The sequence below is a fragment of the Crocuta crocuta genome, unplaced genomic scaffold (genome assembly GCF_008692635.1).
Source record: "Crocuta crocuta isolate KB4526 unplaced genomic scaffold, BGI_CrCroc_1.0 scaffold41, whole genome shotgun sequence".
Lineage (NCBI taxonomy): Eukaryota > Metazoa > Chordata > Mammalia > Carnivora > Hyaenidae > Crocuta > Crocuta crocuta.
The window spans coordinates 11024948-11039578 of record NW_027529428.1 but is presented as its reverse complement, the minus strand read 5'-3'; the positions used below and the strand labels follow the sequence as shown (position 1 = coordinate 11039578).

Sequence of the window (14631 nt, the reverse complement as noted above, 5' to 3'; positions counted from 1 at the left end):
GCAGGTACGAACTTCCATCCCCTCAAGCTCACCCTGAATTCTCAGAAACAGGAAAGCAGCCAGGAGCCCTCCCTGGAGAGGATTCTAATGCTCTTAGGGAAAAAAAAACAAAAACAAAAAAAAAAAACCCTGACTATTTGAAATGGCTTCTTTACATTGCTCTGCTCTTGGACTTAAAATTTTTTGTTTGCTTGTTTTAGGTGTGGAGGGGTGGTTTGGTGAGGCGGCATTTCCCACAGTGCTGGGAAGTGAAGCCTCACTGGGCCAGCAGCCTAAGCAAATGTTGTTCGCTGTATTTTCCTGCCCCTACAGGTTGGAGCTCACAGGTATTTCCTGCCCAAGGTTTGGAAGGCTGCAGCTGGTGAAATAATGTACGTTTCTCTTCTTTTTTTAAAAAAAAGAATCAGGTGGGGGCATCCCTAACACACCTGGTGGAGAAAGTGCATCCTTCTCGGTGGCGCCCGACGCGAACCAGCCGCGCCCTGCTGGCAGCCAGAGAGCCCTGCCGCCCCTGAGGACGAGGTCGAGGAGCGACCCTGTGCTCCATCATTCCGCAGAGAGAGGTGATGTCACGCCCCAGGCTCTTTGCACAGCCCCCTTGCGTTTGCCCAAAGGTGCCTGGTGACAGCGGGGGGCTGTGACTGCCCACCGCCCTGCAGTTTTAAGAGATGCCTCAAAAGAGGTTAAGAGGTCTTGGGAAAATAAGATACTGTGCATGTACATTAGGATATATACCATGCATATATAGGATATATATGTGTGTGTATATATATATATATATACATCTTTTTTATTTTATTTTATTTTTTTGTGGGGGAAGCACAAGTGGGGGGGGTCAGCGAGAGGGGTACAGAAGATCTGAGTCAGGCTCTACACTGATAGGCTGACAGCGGTGAGCCTGACGGGGCTGGAACTCACAAACTGTGAGATCATGACCTGAGCCGAAGTCAGGCTCTCAACAGACTGAGCCACCCAGGTGCCCCTATCTGCCACATCTTTTTTTTTTTTTTAATTTTTNGAGAGAGAGAGAGAGAGAGAGAGAGAGAGAGAGAGGGAGACACAGAATCTGAAGCAGGTTCCAGGCTCTGGGCTGTTGGCACAGAGCCCGACATGGGGCTCAAAACCGGATGGTGAGATCATGACCTGAGTTGAAGTCAGACACTCAACCCACTGAGCCACCCAGGTGCCACTGCCACATCTTTTAAGATTGGTATCGAGTTTTTTCAAGTCATTGTTAGCAAAGGCATTTGGTTGCACATGACTGTGGACGATGTAATACATGAAGAAAATAACACAAACCTTGTTCTAATTTCCAGCTGCTCATAGTCCTGTGGAAATAAACCTCTCTCAAGGATAAAGTTAAAGGGCTGTATTTTTTGACCCCCTCTCTTTCGATTTATCTTTAAAAAAATTTTTTTTAATGTTTATCTTTGGGAGACAAGGAGACAGAGTGGGGGAGGGGCAGAGAGAGAGGGAGACAGAATCTGAAGCAGGCTCCAGGCTGAGTTGTCAGCACAGAGCCCATTGTGGGGCTGGAACTCACTGACGGTGAGATCATGACCTGAGCTGAAGTCGGACACTTAACCAACTGAGCCACCCAGGCGCTCCTTGATTTATCTTTTTTTTTTTATTATTATTACTGTGTATGAGTACTTGAGTTATTTAAATCTGACCTGTTTTGAGAACTTTAGACAGAGTGAGACTCACTCCAGTTTTCTCCCTCTCTGTTTTGAGTTTATGTGTAGATGTTATTTGAATAATTTTAAATTAAAAAAGTTTTTTAATTAAAAATTTTAAAATATTTTTAAAAATGTTTATTTTCGAGAGAGCACATGCAAACATGTGCATGAGGGGCAGAGAGTGGGAGACAGAGGGTCCAAATTGGGCTCCACACTGACAGCACAGAGCCCGACACGGGTCTCGAACCCACAAACCGCGAGATCATGACCTGAGCCGAAGTCGGACGCTCAACTGACTGAGCCCCCCAGGAGCCCCCCAAATTTAAAAATTTTAAAAACATAAAATAACATTGAGTCTTTTCTGAATACATGAATACCTGAACATCTGCAGATAGCTCTTCGTTGTGGAAAACTGTAAAAAATAAAGGAAATAAAGGAAGAAAATAAAAATCTGTAAGACTGTCAGCACAGGCTTCTGCTGGTTCTAACAAGTGGCCTGGGCTCTCCCAGAGCTTGATGCAAATATGACTGTGCAAACGCTNGTGGGTTCTGTCCCTCTGACAGCCTGTGTTGTTCGCCACAGCTCTGGACTGACCGTGTGGGAGCCAGAGAGAACACTCGTCTTGTCTTCTGCACGGGGAGGAGTCCCACCACCTGGGACTGAGCACCTCTGCAAGCCCACAGGCCGGCAGCCTGGCCCCTCAGCTCCCCAGGCCCGTTTCACTGAGGGTCTCTACCCTACCTGGCAAGCTGAGGACTCGAGCTGGCCGCCTGCCAGCTCCCACGATTAACTTGGCTGTCTGCACAGCTTAGAGAGATCCTTCCAGAACCCCTTCCCCATTCTGCAGTGCTGCAGGGGCGAGGATGACACGTGTTTACCTGTTGGAGCCCTCCGTTGTAGAAGGGACCAGATTGCCTTCCAGTGACTGAGGATGCAGTCCCTGACTGTCCTCGCACATGAGTGTCTGTAGGCAGCATTTCTGGAAAACTCTGCTCCGTGTGAGGACATGCACATGGCAGCCTGGAGGATGGCCGCTAACTCCTGTTTAGAGCTCCCCATGCCTACTTTTCTCCAGAGGAAAAGGAGTGCTCCCCTTCCTCCTGTTCTCCCTCCCTCTGCTTCCTTTCTTCCTGGAATATCAAATTTCTGCTTGTCAGGCCTTCACAGACTGGTTTCTCCAGTGTCATGTACACTGAAGGCTGCCGGCTGGCTGAGGAACACATGGAGACCAGGTCTGAGTTTGACTTGATGCACTTGATGGTGCAGTAATGTCCTGCACGTCCTGAACCCTTCTGATGTAGGTAGTCATGGAAATTAGAGCCTGTGGTGGATTTCCCAGGCCACTTACTGATTTCTAGAATGACATGTGATTCTTCTGCACCTAGATTTTTCTTTCCATAATAGTCAGCCATAGAGCTACCTCACAGCCATGGTGTGAGCATCGATAGGTCAACATCATGCCCTGAGGATGTTTGGGGCAAAGGTACAGTCCAAGGGAGCAGAGCACGCCATTCATCCCACGGTCTTGTCTCTCCTCCGTCTGAGTGGCATTTTCATCCTACTCCCTTGGAACATTGTTTCATCCGGCCAACCATCTCTTTTCCTGCTCGCCCACCCATCCCCACATATCGGTCATTATCCCATGGAACCGTTGCCCCGTCACAATTTGCATTCTGGATGCTCTTCTCTATCATCTTAGCTTGGTGGCTGTGTTTTATGTGGCACAGTAAAATGTTTTGGGGACATGTCCTGTCAGAACTTCAGGGAATAAGCTTGTGTCATTGTCGTTGTTTTCCTTTCCCTTCTGCAAGACGAAAGCAAGATGTGCATGGTCATTGGCATTTGCAACGTGCTTTCCACACCGAGTTTAGTGGCCCGTGCCGTCTCGGTCCAGGCACGCGTCCACGGGGGCGTGGCCAATGGGCACGTGTGGTTTGTCTCTGCCCACAGCTGCCCCGGTGCTCAGCTGTGAAGCCGCCACGCAGACGGAGGGAAGACCGCAGCTGGCCACGGTGACCTTGAGGAGGGGTCTGAGATGCCGAGCTTCGCGGTGCCGGCCTCGGTCCCTGATAGATTACAAGTCCTACATGGACACCAAGCTGCTGGTGGCCAGGTTCCTGGAGCAGTCGTCCTGCAGTATGACCCCGGACATCCATGAGCTCGTCGAGAACATTAAGTCCGTTCTGAAGTCCGACGAGGAGCACATGGAGGAGGCCATCACCAGTGCCAGCTTCCTCGAACAGGTAGCTTTGTAACTCATCTCGGGCGTGAGTCACAGAACTTGTTTCCATAGCAGCTGAAGCAGCTTCTCTGGTTTTCTGTCCAAGGCACAGCGTCCACGGTCATGGTATCAAGGGAACTGGGGTATTTAGGGGAGGGAGAGAGGAGATGCTGAAGCACTTTCTTTTCAGGTGTGATGACTTTCCCACAGGCTTCTTGGCCCAAGGAGAGAAAGCACTTTTCTTAGGATGTGGAAGCACGCCTGGGAGAAGATAAGAGGTGCAGCTCAGGCAGAAAAGCAAGGGGTCTGGACATGGATGGGGCGTGGTTTCTCGGCCCTGTGGCAGCGATGGATATACATGAATTTTAAAATTGGCAAGATTCTGGGAGCTGTTGATATTCCCATGAAATATTGGCAGGATACCTAAACCAATAGGACTTAAAGGAATAAATGCCTTTTCCTCTCCGTAGATTAAAAAGCACAAGGCAATTCCCTAACCTGAAGTCACCCAGTTATATTGGGCACATAACATAATCCACTTGGGTGTCAGTGTTCTCTTTTTTACATTATTTAATGATTTATTTTAGACCTTATTTATTTTGAGAGAGAGAGAGAGAGAAAGAGAGAGAATCCCAAGCAGGCTCTGCACTGTCAGCACAGAACACCATGTGGGGCTCAAACTCATGATCTGTGAGATCATGACTTGAGCCGAAATCAAGAGTTGGACACTTAACTGACTGAGCCACCCAGGTGCCCCGGTTTTCTCATTTTTCTAAAAGTGAAGTGTTGGCCTAGGTGGTCTCCACATCTGTACCTCTGAATAAGTAGGGTTTCTTTCTGATGAGAACTGGGGATGGGTCACAGCTTTAAATACCCATCTCTTTTAAAAGCCCTTACGTTTTAGGCATTTTGTTGCCCCTTGTATGAGGGCGGCTGTTGTAGATCTCAGAGCACAGAGCCTCATGGGTGATGCCTGCCTGTGTCTGTGTGCATCAAATGCCCGACACATACAAAGGGCTGCTGGGCCCTAGGGAAGTTGCCACAGAGTCCTGGGTGAGTTTTTTTTTTTTTTTTAATGTTTGTTTGTTTTTGGGAGAGAGACACAGAGCGTGAGCAGGGGAGGGACGGAGAGAGAGACACACACAGAATCTGAAGCAGGCTCCAGGCTCCAAGCTGTCCGCACAGAGCCCGATGTGGGGCTCGGCCTGAGCCGAGGTCAGACACTTAACTGAGCCACCCAGGTGCCCCAAGTTTTTAAGGCAGATTTAGTAATTCCCTGCTCACCTTCCTTTCTGTTTCCCCTTCCTACCTGCTGGGTTCTTTTTACAGAAGCAAGTTTCTGTAACTGTAACCCTTCGGGGGCCCAGGAGAGCAGAAGAGCAGTCTGGTTACTCGCAGGAGCAGGTACAGGAACTGCAGATCCTCTTGTTGGCTGCCTTCTAGAAGAGTGGTCAGCCAGTGCTCTTGGGTCGGGCTCTCGTTAGTGTCTGTGTAGGGAGACATTTACACCCGCATATCCCTGGTCCACCCCAGAGGTCATTCCCTGCCTCCTTCCCTCTGTCTGGCCCCAGTAGCCTGAGAGAGCACATATTTGGAGCCGCTTGTCCAAGGCTGTCAAGCTCTAGGGATTTGAGAGCTGGGGTGTCTGCCAAGCCGTTGGTGTGGGACTTCTGCTCAGGCTTCAGTGGAAAAGAGCCTTGGGGGAAACGAGCAAGCATTTACAGTTCAACGGATGCTCTCACTACGAACGTCTGCCGGGTCTTTGTGCCGAGCCTGGATAAAAGCTCAGGCTGTGGGATTGCTGCCGTGGACTCTGGGTCAGCTTCTGGCGCCTTCCAGGAGTGGACCCCAGCGGCGGTGTGTCGTAATGCCACATCCCTCCCCAGGCAGAAGGACGTAGGGACACGCAGAAGGAGAGCTTTTATTTCTGACTCTACTCAGCTTTGCACATTTTTGCTTTTCCTGGTATTACTAGAATACATTTTTAGAGCCATTTTAATTTTTATCCACGTCAAAACCAGTTGCCCTAATTGACACATAATGACAGCTGACATCTATGAATGCTGGAGTTTTCTTTTTAACCAAAAAACAAGGACTGGCCTTAAAGGCAAATATAATGATAGTATGGTAGCAAGGTTTAATGTCCTATCTTTTGGAGGGATTTCCTTCCCATGACCTTCACATCTCAGAATGGTACAAGCAAAACAAAAAAGTCACTCCAGTGATTGTTCACTGATGGTGGGTGGTAATCAAGCACCTGGGTGTTTCTCAAGGCACTAACAGTATTATAGGTCATATAGTCATGACTGTGCCACTTCTGGAAACTTCCGTGTACGTACTGGAGAGTTCTCCCCTCGTCAATCCCAGTTGGATGAGGAATTTCCTAGATTTTTGCCATTTTATGAAGAAAGCGCTATTTTATATGTTTAAAGTTACACATGTGCTCTACTGCAAAATAGATCTAGCAGTAGAGCCATCCTGAAGCATTCTTACAAATAGGCTGGCTTAGTTTTCATGCTGTTTATTATGTTTTTTTATCAAAAGGTTGTCAGATCAATTGGAAGCATCGTTGATTTTGGTTGGCATTTTCTAACCTCATTAGCTGGACTCCGTGCCAGACTGGTAGTTATTAACTAACTTTTCACGCACATTGCTGCCCCCTGTGTTCTTGTTAAAACTACAGATGCCCCAGTCCCGCATGTCACAGTTGCTGTGGGGGACCTGGGAACCCACGTTACCAGTTACCCTCCCCTCCAGAAATGTGGAGACCTGGGTGAGAATCACTGTCTCAGACCCCGGGGAAACTGGATAAAAATGACGAGAAGAATGTTCAGTGTAAAGCAAGAACCCACAATGGATGAATCAGGGAGGTAAAGTGAGGCAGGCAGGTGGGCTGCTGAAACCATAGAAAATTGGGGGGATTTCGTAGGAACGTTAGAAAAGAGGCAGTCTGTTGAAAGCATCTGTGGAATTCCAGGTGTGTTCCACGTTGGGAAAACACCCCCTTTCCTTTTCCAAAGCCACTGAGCTCCAGATGCGTGGACTGATAGAAGAGGCAGGTTGCAGGGACCACATCTGGTGAAGCCTAAGTGTCCCTCTCCCTCTTATTCTCCCCAAGATCATGGCCCCTCCGCAGCCCAGCACTTCCGGGGCCCACGTGCCACCCTCCCGGAGACAGCCTGGACTCTTGCACCTGCGGAGCTGCGGGGACCTGAGCACCTTCGTCCCGGCGGGGAGGCCGCGGGCCGAGAGGAGGCCCCGGCGAGCGGAGGCCGAGCGACCCCACAGCCTCATCGGCGTCATCCGGGAGACTGTCCTGTGAACCCGTGAGGCCAGGCCCCTGGCATTGGCCGGAGGGGCAGGAAGGAAGATGCACCTGGAAGGCGGAATGATCCTCCCTGACCATGGGGTGCCCTGGCTGGGAGTTGGCGTGACCTCTGGGAACTCCTTAAAAGGGGGACACGCTGGAGGACTTTTGTCCCCCCTCTTTGGCTCCTCGTTCTGCTGACGGAGGGCATTCAGGGGTGGACAGGCAGGTTCGTCAGAGCTCATGTGGCTTTTGGATGCACCGATCTGGAGGCCTTTGCTAGGTCACCTGGGCAGGAAGTGGGCTGGTGGTGGTTTGCCCACCTCGCGGCCCGTGGCTCCCTCCCGCGCCGAGCGTCTCCCTCGGTGGAAGGACAGATCTGCTGGGCCGCCCTTCGTAGCTCCCGGAGCCTTTCCTTGCTCCGTGAGAGAGCATTGGGCGCAGAAGCAGGATGATCAACCCCGATGTTTTCTGCACTTGTCAAGCTTTATTTTAGGTCACCCTCAAATCACAGCTTCTTTAGGAAAAACGGGAAACTCGTTCGGTGACAAATCGTAATGAAAGACGTTTTGGGAGAGGGTCTTGTTGATTCCATTTATTCGTGCTTGCAAAACTAGAGATGGCTAAGGCCCAACGGAGAATAAAAATGTGTACTTTGGACCTCTGGGCTCGGCGTATAACATTTGTGTGTGCCTAGGTGGCCAGGCCTTTCCTTCGGAACGGTTGAACACTTGGAGCAGAGGTAGGCAGACCACCAAACCGGTTTAATCTCCAAAGCACCATCCCCCTGGGGATAACGATGTGACCTTCATTCATTTCAGCCAGCGCTTAGCCGAGTGGCTTCAGGGAGCTGCTCCCTCTATCCGGGCCATGAGCAACAAGTTAGTGATTACACACTGGGGATTCCTGCTAAGAAGGAGGGGGGCAGTTAGAGAAGGCTTCCGTGAGGAGATGATGTTTGAGCGCAGCTCGACTTTGAGGGTCAGGAAAGGGTGCTCCAGGTGAGTGAATGGCCAATGCAAGCCTCAGCTCTGGAAGCCAATGGGAGCGGAGAGAGGTGGGAGGAGCCTCAGGCTGGATTTCCCAAGGCCAATGGGGGGAGAGAAGGGGAGAGGTGGGAGGAGCCTCAGGCTGGATTTCCCAAGGCCAATGGGGGCAGAGAGAGGAGAGAGGTGGGAGGAGCCTCAGGATGGATTTCCCAAGGCCAATGGGGGCAGAGAGAGGGGAGGGGTGGGAGGAGCCTCAGGCTGGATTTCCCAAGGCCAATGGGGGCAGAGAGAGGGGAGAGGTGGGAGGAGTCCCGGCTGGATTTCTCAAGGCCAATGGGGACAGAGAGAGGAGAGAGGTGGGAGGAGCCTCGGCTGGACTTCCCAAGGCCAATGCGGCAGAGAGAGGGGAGGGGTGGGAGGAGCCTCAGGATGGATTTCCCAAGGCAAATGGGGGTAGAGAGAAGGGAGAGGTGGGAGGAGTCCCGGCTGGATTTCTCAAGGCCAATGGGGGCAGAGAGAGAGGAGAGGGGGGAGGAGCCTCAGGCTGGATTTCCCAAGGCAAATGGGGGTAGAGAGAAGGGAGAGGTGGGAGGAGTCCCGGCTGGATTTCTCAAGGCCAATGGGGGCAGAGAGAGAGGAGAGGGGGGAGGAGCCTCAGGCTGGATTTCCCAAGGCAAATGGGGGTAGAGAGAAGGGAGAGGTGGGAGGAGTCCCGGCTGGATTTCTCAAGGCCAATGGGGGCAGAGAGAGAGGAGAGGGGGGAGGAGCCTCAGGCTGGATTTCCCAAGGCAAATGGGGGTAGAGAGAAGGGAGAGGTGGGAGGAGTCCCGGCTGGATTTCTCAAGGCCAATGGGGGCAGAGAGAGAGGAGAGGGGGGAGGAGCCTCAGGCTGGATTTCCCAAGGCAAATGGGGGTAGAGAGAAGGGAGAGGTGGGAGGAGTCCCGGCTGGATTTCTCAAGGCCAATGGGGGCAGAGAGAGAGGAGAGGGGGGAGGAGCCTCAGGCTGGATTTCCCAAGGCAAATGGGGGTAGAGAGAAGGGAGAGGTGGGAGGAGTCCCGGCTGGATTTCTCAAGGCCAATGGGGGCAGAGAGAGAGGAGAGGGGGGAGGAGCCTCAGGCTGGATTTCCCAAGGCAAATGGGGGTAGAGAGAAGGGAGAGGTGGGAGGAGTCCCGGCTGGATTTCTCAAGGCCAATGGGGGCAGAGAGAGAGGAGAGGGGGGAGGAGCCTCAGGCTGGATTTCCCAAGGCAAATGGGGGTAGAGAGAAGGGAGAGGTGGGAGGAGTCCCGGCTGGATTTCTCAAGGCCAATGGGGGCAGAGAGAGAGGAGAGGGGGGAGGAGCCTCAGGCTGGATTTCCCAAGGCAAATGGGGGTAGAGAGAAGGGAGAGGTGGGAGGAGTCCCGGCTGGATTTCTCAAGGCCAATGGGGGCAGAGAGAGAGGAGAGGGGGGAGGAGCCTCAGGCTGGATTTCCCAAGGCAAATGGGGGTAGAGAGAAGGGAGAGGTGGGAGGAGTCCCGGCTGGATTTCTCAAGGCCAATGGGGGCAGAGAGAGAGGAGAGGGGGGAGGAGCCTCAGGCTGGATTTCCCAAGGCAAATGGGGGTAGAGAGAAGGGAGAGGTGGGAGGAGTCCCGGCTGGATTTCTCAAGGCCAATGGGGGCAGAGAGAGAGGAGAGGGGGGAGGAGCCTCAGGCTGGATTTCCCAAGGCAAATGGGGGTAGAGAGAAGGGAGAGGTGGGAGGAGTCCCGGCTGGATTTCTCAAGGCCAATGGGGGCAGAGAGAGAGGAGAGGGGGGAGGAGCCTCAGGCTGGATTTCCCAAGGCAAATGGGGGTAGAGAGAAGGGAGAGGTGGGAGGAGTCCCGGCTGGATTTCTCAAGGCCAATGGGGGCAGAGAGAGAGGAGAGGGGGGAGGAGCCTCAGGCTGGATTTCCCAAGGCAAATGGGGGTAGAGAGAAGGGAGAGGTGGGAGGAGTCCCGGCTGGATTTCTCAAGGCCAATGGGGGCAGAGAGAGAGGAGAGGGGGGAGGAGCCTCAGGCTGGATTTCCCAAGGCAAATGGGGGTAGAGAGAAGGGAGAGGTGGGAGGAGTCCCGGCTGGATTTCTCAAGGCCAATGGGGGCAGAGAGAGAGGAGAGGGGGGAGGAGCCTCAGGCTGGATTTCCCAAGGCAAATGGGGGTAGAGAGAAGGGAGAGGTGGGAGGAGTCCCGGCTGGATTTCTCAAGGCCAATGGGGGCAGAGAGAGAGGAGAGGGGGGAGGAGCCTCAGGCTGGATTTCCGATAACAATGAGCCGCTGGAGACCAGTTTAGGTTGGGCTCTGAGGCGGTAAGAGGAGAGATCGTTTTCCTTGCTGGGAACTGCCTGTGCTCCAAGGACTATATTAGGGGGTTTTCCAGGCTCTCAGTTCCCTTCCCAGCAGCCCACGAGGTGGGTGCTTTTACTGTTCCCATTTTACAGATGAGGTTCAGTAACTCGCCCAGGGTCACTCAGCAGTTAAGTGGTAGAGATGGCGTGCCCACCCCAGCAGCCCCTCCAGAAGCCACCGGCCCTCTCCACCTCCCAAACGGGCAGTCTGGCATTTCCTGTTTCTTTTACACAGCGCTTGCTGAGGCTTCTAACGCAAGCGGACTCTCCTGGCTCCAAGCCAACAGACCAGGCCAGAGTGGGAATTACAGTGGGGNGCCAGCATCGAAGCTGCCCACCGGGGGTGGGGGTTAGTCCGCTTCCCCGCGGTGGGGGTGGAGGGGCGGGGAGGTCCTGAACCTCCTGACCTCTCCAGGTTTATGACCTTTCCCACCCTGGGAGGGCGTTGTGTTTAGCCTCCTCCGTCTCCTCCCCGTCCTGTACCATTACCTCCAGCTGCCAGTGAGGGCCTCACCTGGAAGGCTCAGAGAAGGTAGGTGGCACCGCGCTGCATTCGGCGTCTGCCTCTAGCCTTGCAGGGCCAGTCACGGAGGTGGTGACAAAGCACCTCAAACGTAGTTATCAGAATGACACCAAGGGGTTGATTGATTAGCGTGAGGGGTTTTTTAAATATGTTTTCGCTCGGGACGTACACGATGTGTGGCTGCGCAGAAACCTTGTACGGGCACCGTCGCCTTTGCTCCGGTGCGGAGTAAGATTCCGGTCCCCACTCCACCGGACTGTCCTGGGATGGATCAGGACACAGCCTGCTCTTCACGCTGGTGGCACCCTACCTCACCCTTTCACACAGCTGTGTGTTCAAGCGTCTGAAGAGAGAGTGTGACTTCCCCAAGCTTACAAACCCTTCGGTGCAGACGTGCCAGTGAGCATTTGTGTCTAGTTGGTGGAATTTCTTTGAAGACCTGTTTTCTTTTTCTTTAATTTTTTAAAAATGTTTTATTTATTTCTGAGAGAGAGAGACAGCGTGAGTGGGGAGGGTCAGAGAGAGAGGGAGACACAGAATCTGAAGCAGGCTCCAGGCTCTGAGCTGTCAGCACAGAGCCCGACGCGGGGCTCGAACCCACGAATTGTGAGATCATGACCTGAGTTGAAGTTGCACGCTCAACCAACTGAGCCACTCAGGCGCCCCTGAAGACCTGTTTTCTTTGGACCACGCTACCCAACGGTGAGATTAGGGAGCGGGGTCTGTGGTCCCTTAATGGCACGAAGCTGCTCATATTTGCCAAAAGAACCAGACGTTTGCTGAGCAGCCACATTGGGCAGGTCCAGTCACGACGCCGTCCGTCCGCAGATGAGGAAGCAGAGTCTGAGAGCTAAGAGCAGAGCCGCAGGAGGCCAGTAATTCAGGCTCCAGGACCAGGGCTGTTGGTGCGAGTCAGAGCTTCTCGGACTATCGGGGATGAAAAATGACGGGTTTCTTTCCCCTCCAATCTGTCATGGAGCAAAAGCTTTTGTGAATTTTGGGACTGAAAACTGTGTCACTCAGCGAGGCCTGTTACAACAGCCTACCACAGACCGGGTGACTCGAGTCACAGAAGCTTTATTTCTCACAGTTCTGGAGGCTGCAAAGTCCAAGGTCAAGGAGCCAGCAGATTCCGTTTCTGGTGAGCACATTACCCCTTTCTGGCTTGCAGATGGTGACGTCTTGCTGCGTCCTCATGTAGTGGAAAGGGAGGGTGAGGGAGAGAGAGGGAAGGCTGTTTCTCTTCTTCTTCCAAGGGCACTAATTCCATCATGGGGGTGCCATGCTCATAACCACCAAAACCCAATTATCTGCCCAAGGCTCTGCCTTTGCACTTGGCATTAGGGCTTCAACATACAGACTTTGAGGGACATGAACACTCAGACCACAGCACTGATTTACCAGGAAAATGAAATCCTAGTAATGAAAAAGACCTAGAAAGATGTAACCCTCCCCCTTTAATTTTGTTTCTTTTTTTACAGCAGTTTGAGGTTTACTGCAAACTGAACAGAAAGTTCCGAGATCTCTCCAACGGCTCCCGCCCCTACACGTGCACCTTCTCCCCGCTACCAGTGTCTCCCGCCCCAGTGCTTGCCCTTGTCCAGGGCTGGGAGCAAAGCTTTCTTGGCCTGGGCCTGCGGCCCGCACTCTGAGCCGGGGGTGTCCACATTCCCACCCTAGCCTCAGTTTCCCAGTGTCCTTTCAGCCCCGAGTCCGTCCTGGGCGCGAGGCCCTGGGGACACTGATGAGGCAGCCAGGGAGTTGGAAGGCGGGCAGACACCCTTCCCTCTGCACCCCCGTGTCCCTGAGGGAGCCCGAGAGCGGAGGCTGCCGTCCCAGAAGTGCCCTTGGCAAGCCCCTCGCGATTCGGGAGGTCTGGCAGAGGAAAGAAGTAGCTCCTGTCTCCACCCAGCAATTGGGGAAACAGAACAAAGTAGCACATCTCCACCCTCTCCTCCACTCCCCCCAATAGAAGGGTGCAGAAGAGAAGAGTGAAGGGGGTGAGGGAGGGGCCCGGACAAGGGCATCTTTGTTTATGTGGCTTTCCTCCCTGGGCTGCTGCAAGGGAAGCCGTCTGGGGCCCAGAGGGACCACATTCCTTCCATTGCAGGAGCCACCCCCTCTCCTTCACTCAGCAGGTGTTTATTGAGCTTCAGAGGTCAGGCAGCGGGCCAGGTGCCGGGGCAGGGAGAGATCCAAATAAAAAAGTATACTAATAAAAAACACAAAGATACATTTCTCTAGGCGGCTGCTGAGCTCCTCCATGACCCCAAGGGACTGTCTTCTGGTGACCTTGGAAGACCAAAGGTCCTGGGCCTGATTTACCAGAAGGGTGGTTTGAATTCATCCTTGATTGTGAAGTGGGTCCTGGTGGTCAAGGTTAGAGCCGCAGGGTGAAGCTCTGCTCACCTGGGAAATCATTGGACCTCGTTAAAGAAAAATGATTCATGACACCTGTTAAAGATGGTAAGGAAGACTTTATTTAAGGAGGAACCACAGTGGTGTTTGGCAATAGGGGAGAGGCAGATCAGGATCAACTCTCACGACAAGGACAAGTGCCAGGGAGCAGGGTGGGGACAGTGGATGGGAAATGACCAGAAGAGACATCAGGGCGGCGGGATGTTTGCTAGACCATCTCAATAGGACTCTTCTGGAAGCAGGCCTTGGTGGTCAGGTACTGAGGGTCAGAGGAGGGGAGGAAGGTTGTTTTGTTTTGTTTTGGCTGTTACGCCCCAGCAGGATCCTTGTTAAAACCAGACTGAGCAGGGGGTGCCTGGGTGGCTCAGTTGGTTAAGCGTCTGACTTCAGCTCAGGTCATAATCTCACAGCTTGTGGGTTCAAGCCCCACGTTGGGCTCTGTGCTGATAGCTTGGAGCCTGGAGCCCGCTTAGGAGTCTGTGTCTCCCTCTCACTCTCTGCCCCTCTCCTACTTCCACTCTGTCTCTTGAAAATAAACATTAAAAAATTTTAAAAAATAACATTGCCATGTAGTATTCCATGGTATAGATAACATAAAAGCAGACTGAGCAGGCCACAGAGCTCAAGTGGAGACTGGTCAGAAAGAGGACTCAGAGGAGCCAATTCAATCCTGGCCAAGGAGAGACTTCGCCAGAATCTGACAAGCACCTTCTCTCTTGAAAGAGCACCTCTTACCATACTGTGTCCTTGGCCTCAGGCATGTCATTGTCTCAGCAGGAATCTTCTTTTCATGCCCACACCTAGCAGGATCCTTTGTGTGTTGCCCCAACAAAGTAGTGAGGACCAAAATTCTAGATGGATTCTAGTTCCTCTCTCTTGAAGACTGTAGGTCCCAGATGTCTGCAGGTACTGAGCACAAATGCAAAAGGATCCATTTCATGGTGGGAGTGGGGGTCACCCACCAAACAGGAAAGGCTCCAAGCAAGGAGAGTTGCTGGCATTATTTTGCTTTTGGTAGGAGCTATTTCTCCCACTGCTTCTGTATCTGTTGGGTGGAGGTAAGTGGGTTTTTGATAATGAACTATAAACCACAATATCAGAGGTGTCAAGGACAAATGCCTGACTCTC

The 14631-nt window shown here is 52.6% G+C and overlaps 1 protein-coding gene across 2 annotated transcripts in view; it reads left to right on the top strand.

The window, feature by feature from the left end:
- ENTREP1 (endosomal transmembrane epsin interactor 1) overlaps window positions 1–7868 on the top strand; it is a 67089-nt gene extending 59221 nt beyond the window's left edge. For both annotated transcript variants that reach the window (XM_077759408.1, XM_077759407.1), the window contains 3 exons: window positions 402–563; window positions 3631–3923; window positions 7020–7868. In XM_077759408.1, the coding sequence (XP_077615534.1) occupies window positions 402–563; window positions 3631–3923; window positions 7020–7223 (659 nt within the window). In that variant the 3' untranslated portion in view covers window positions 7224–7868. The remainder of the gene's footprint in view (window positions 1–401; window positions 564–3630; window positions 3924–7019) is intronic.
- The last annotated feature ends 6763 nt before the right edge of the window (window positions 7869–14631 follow it).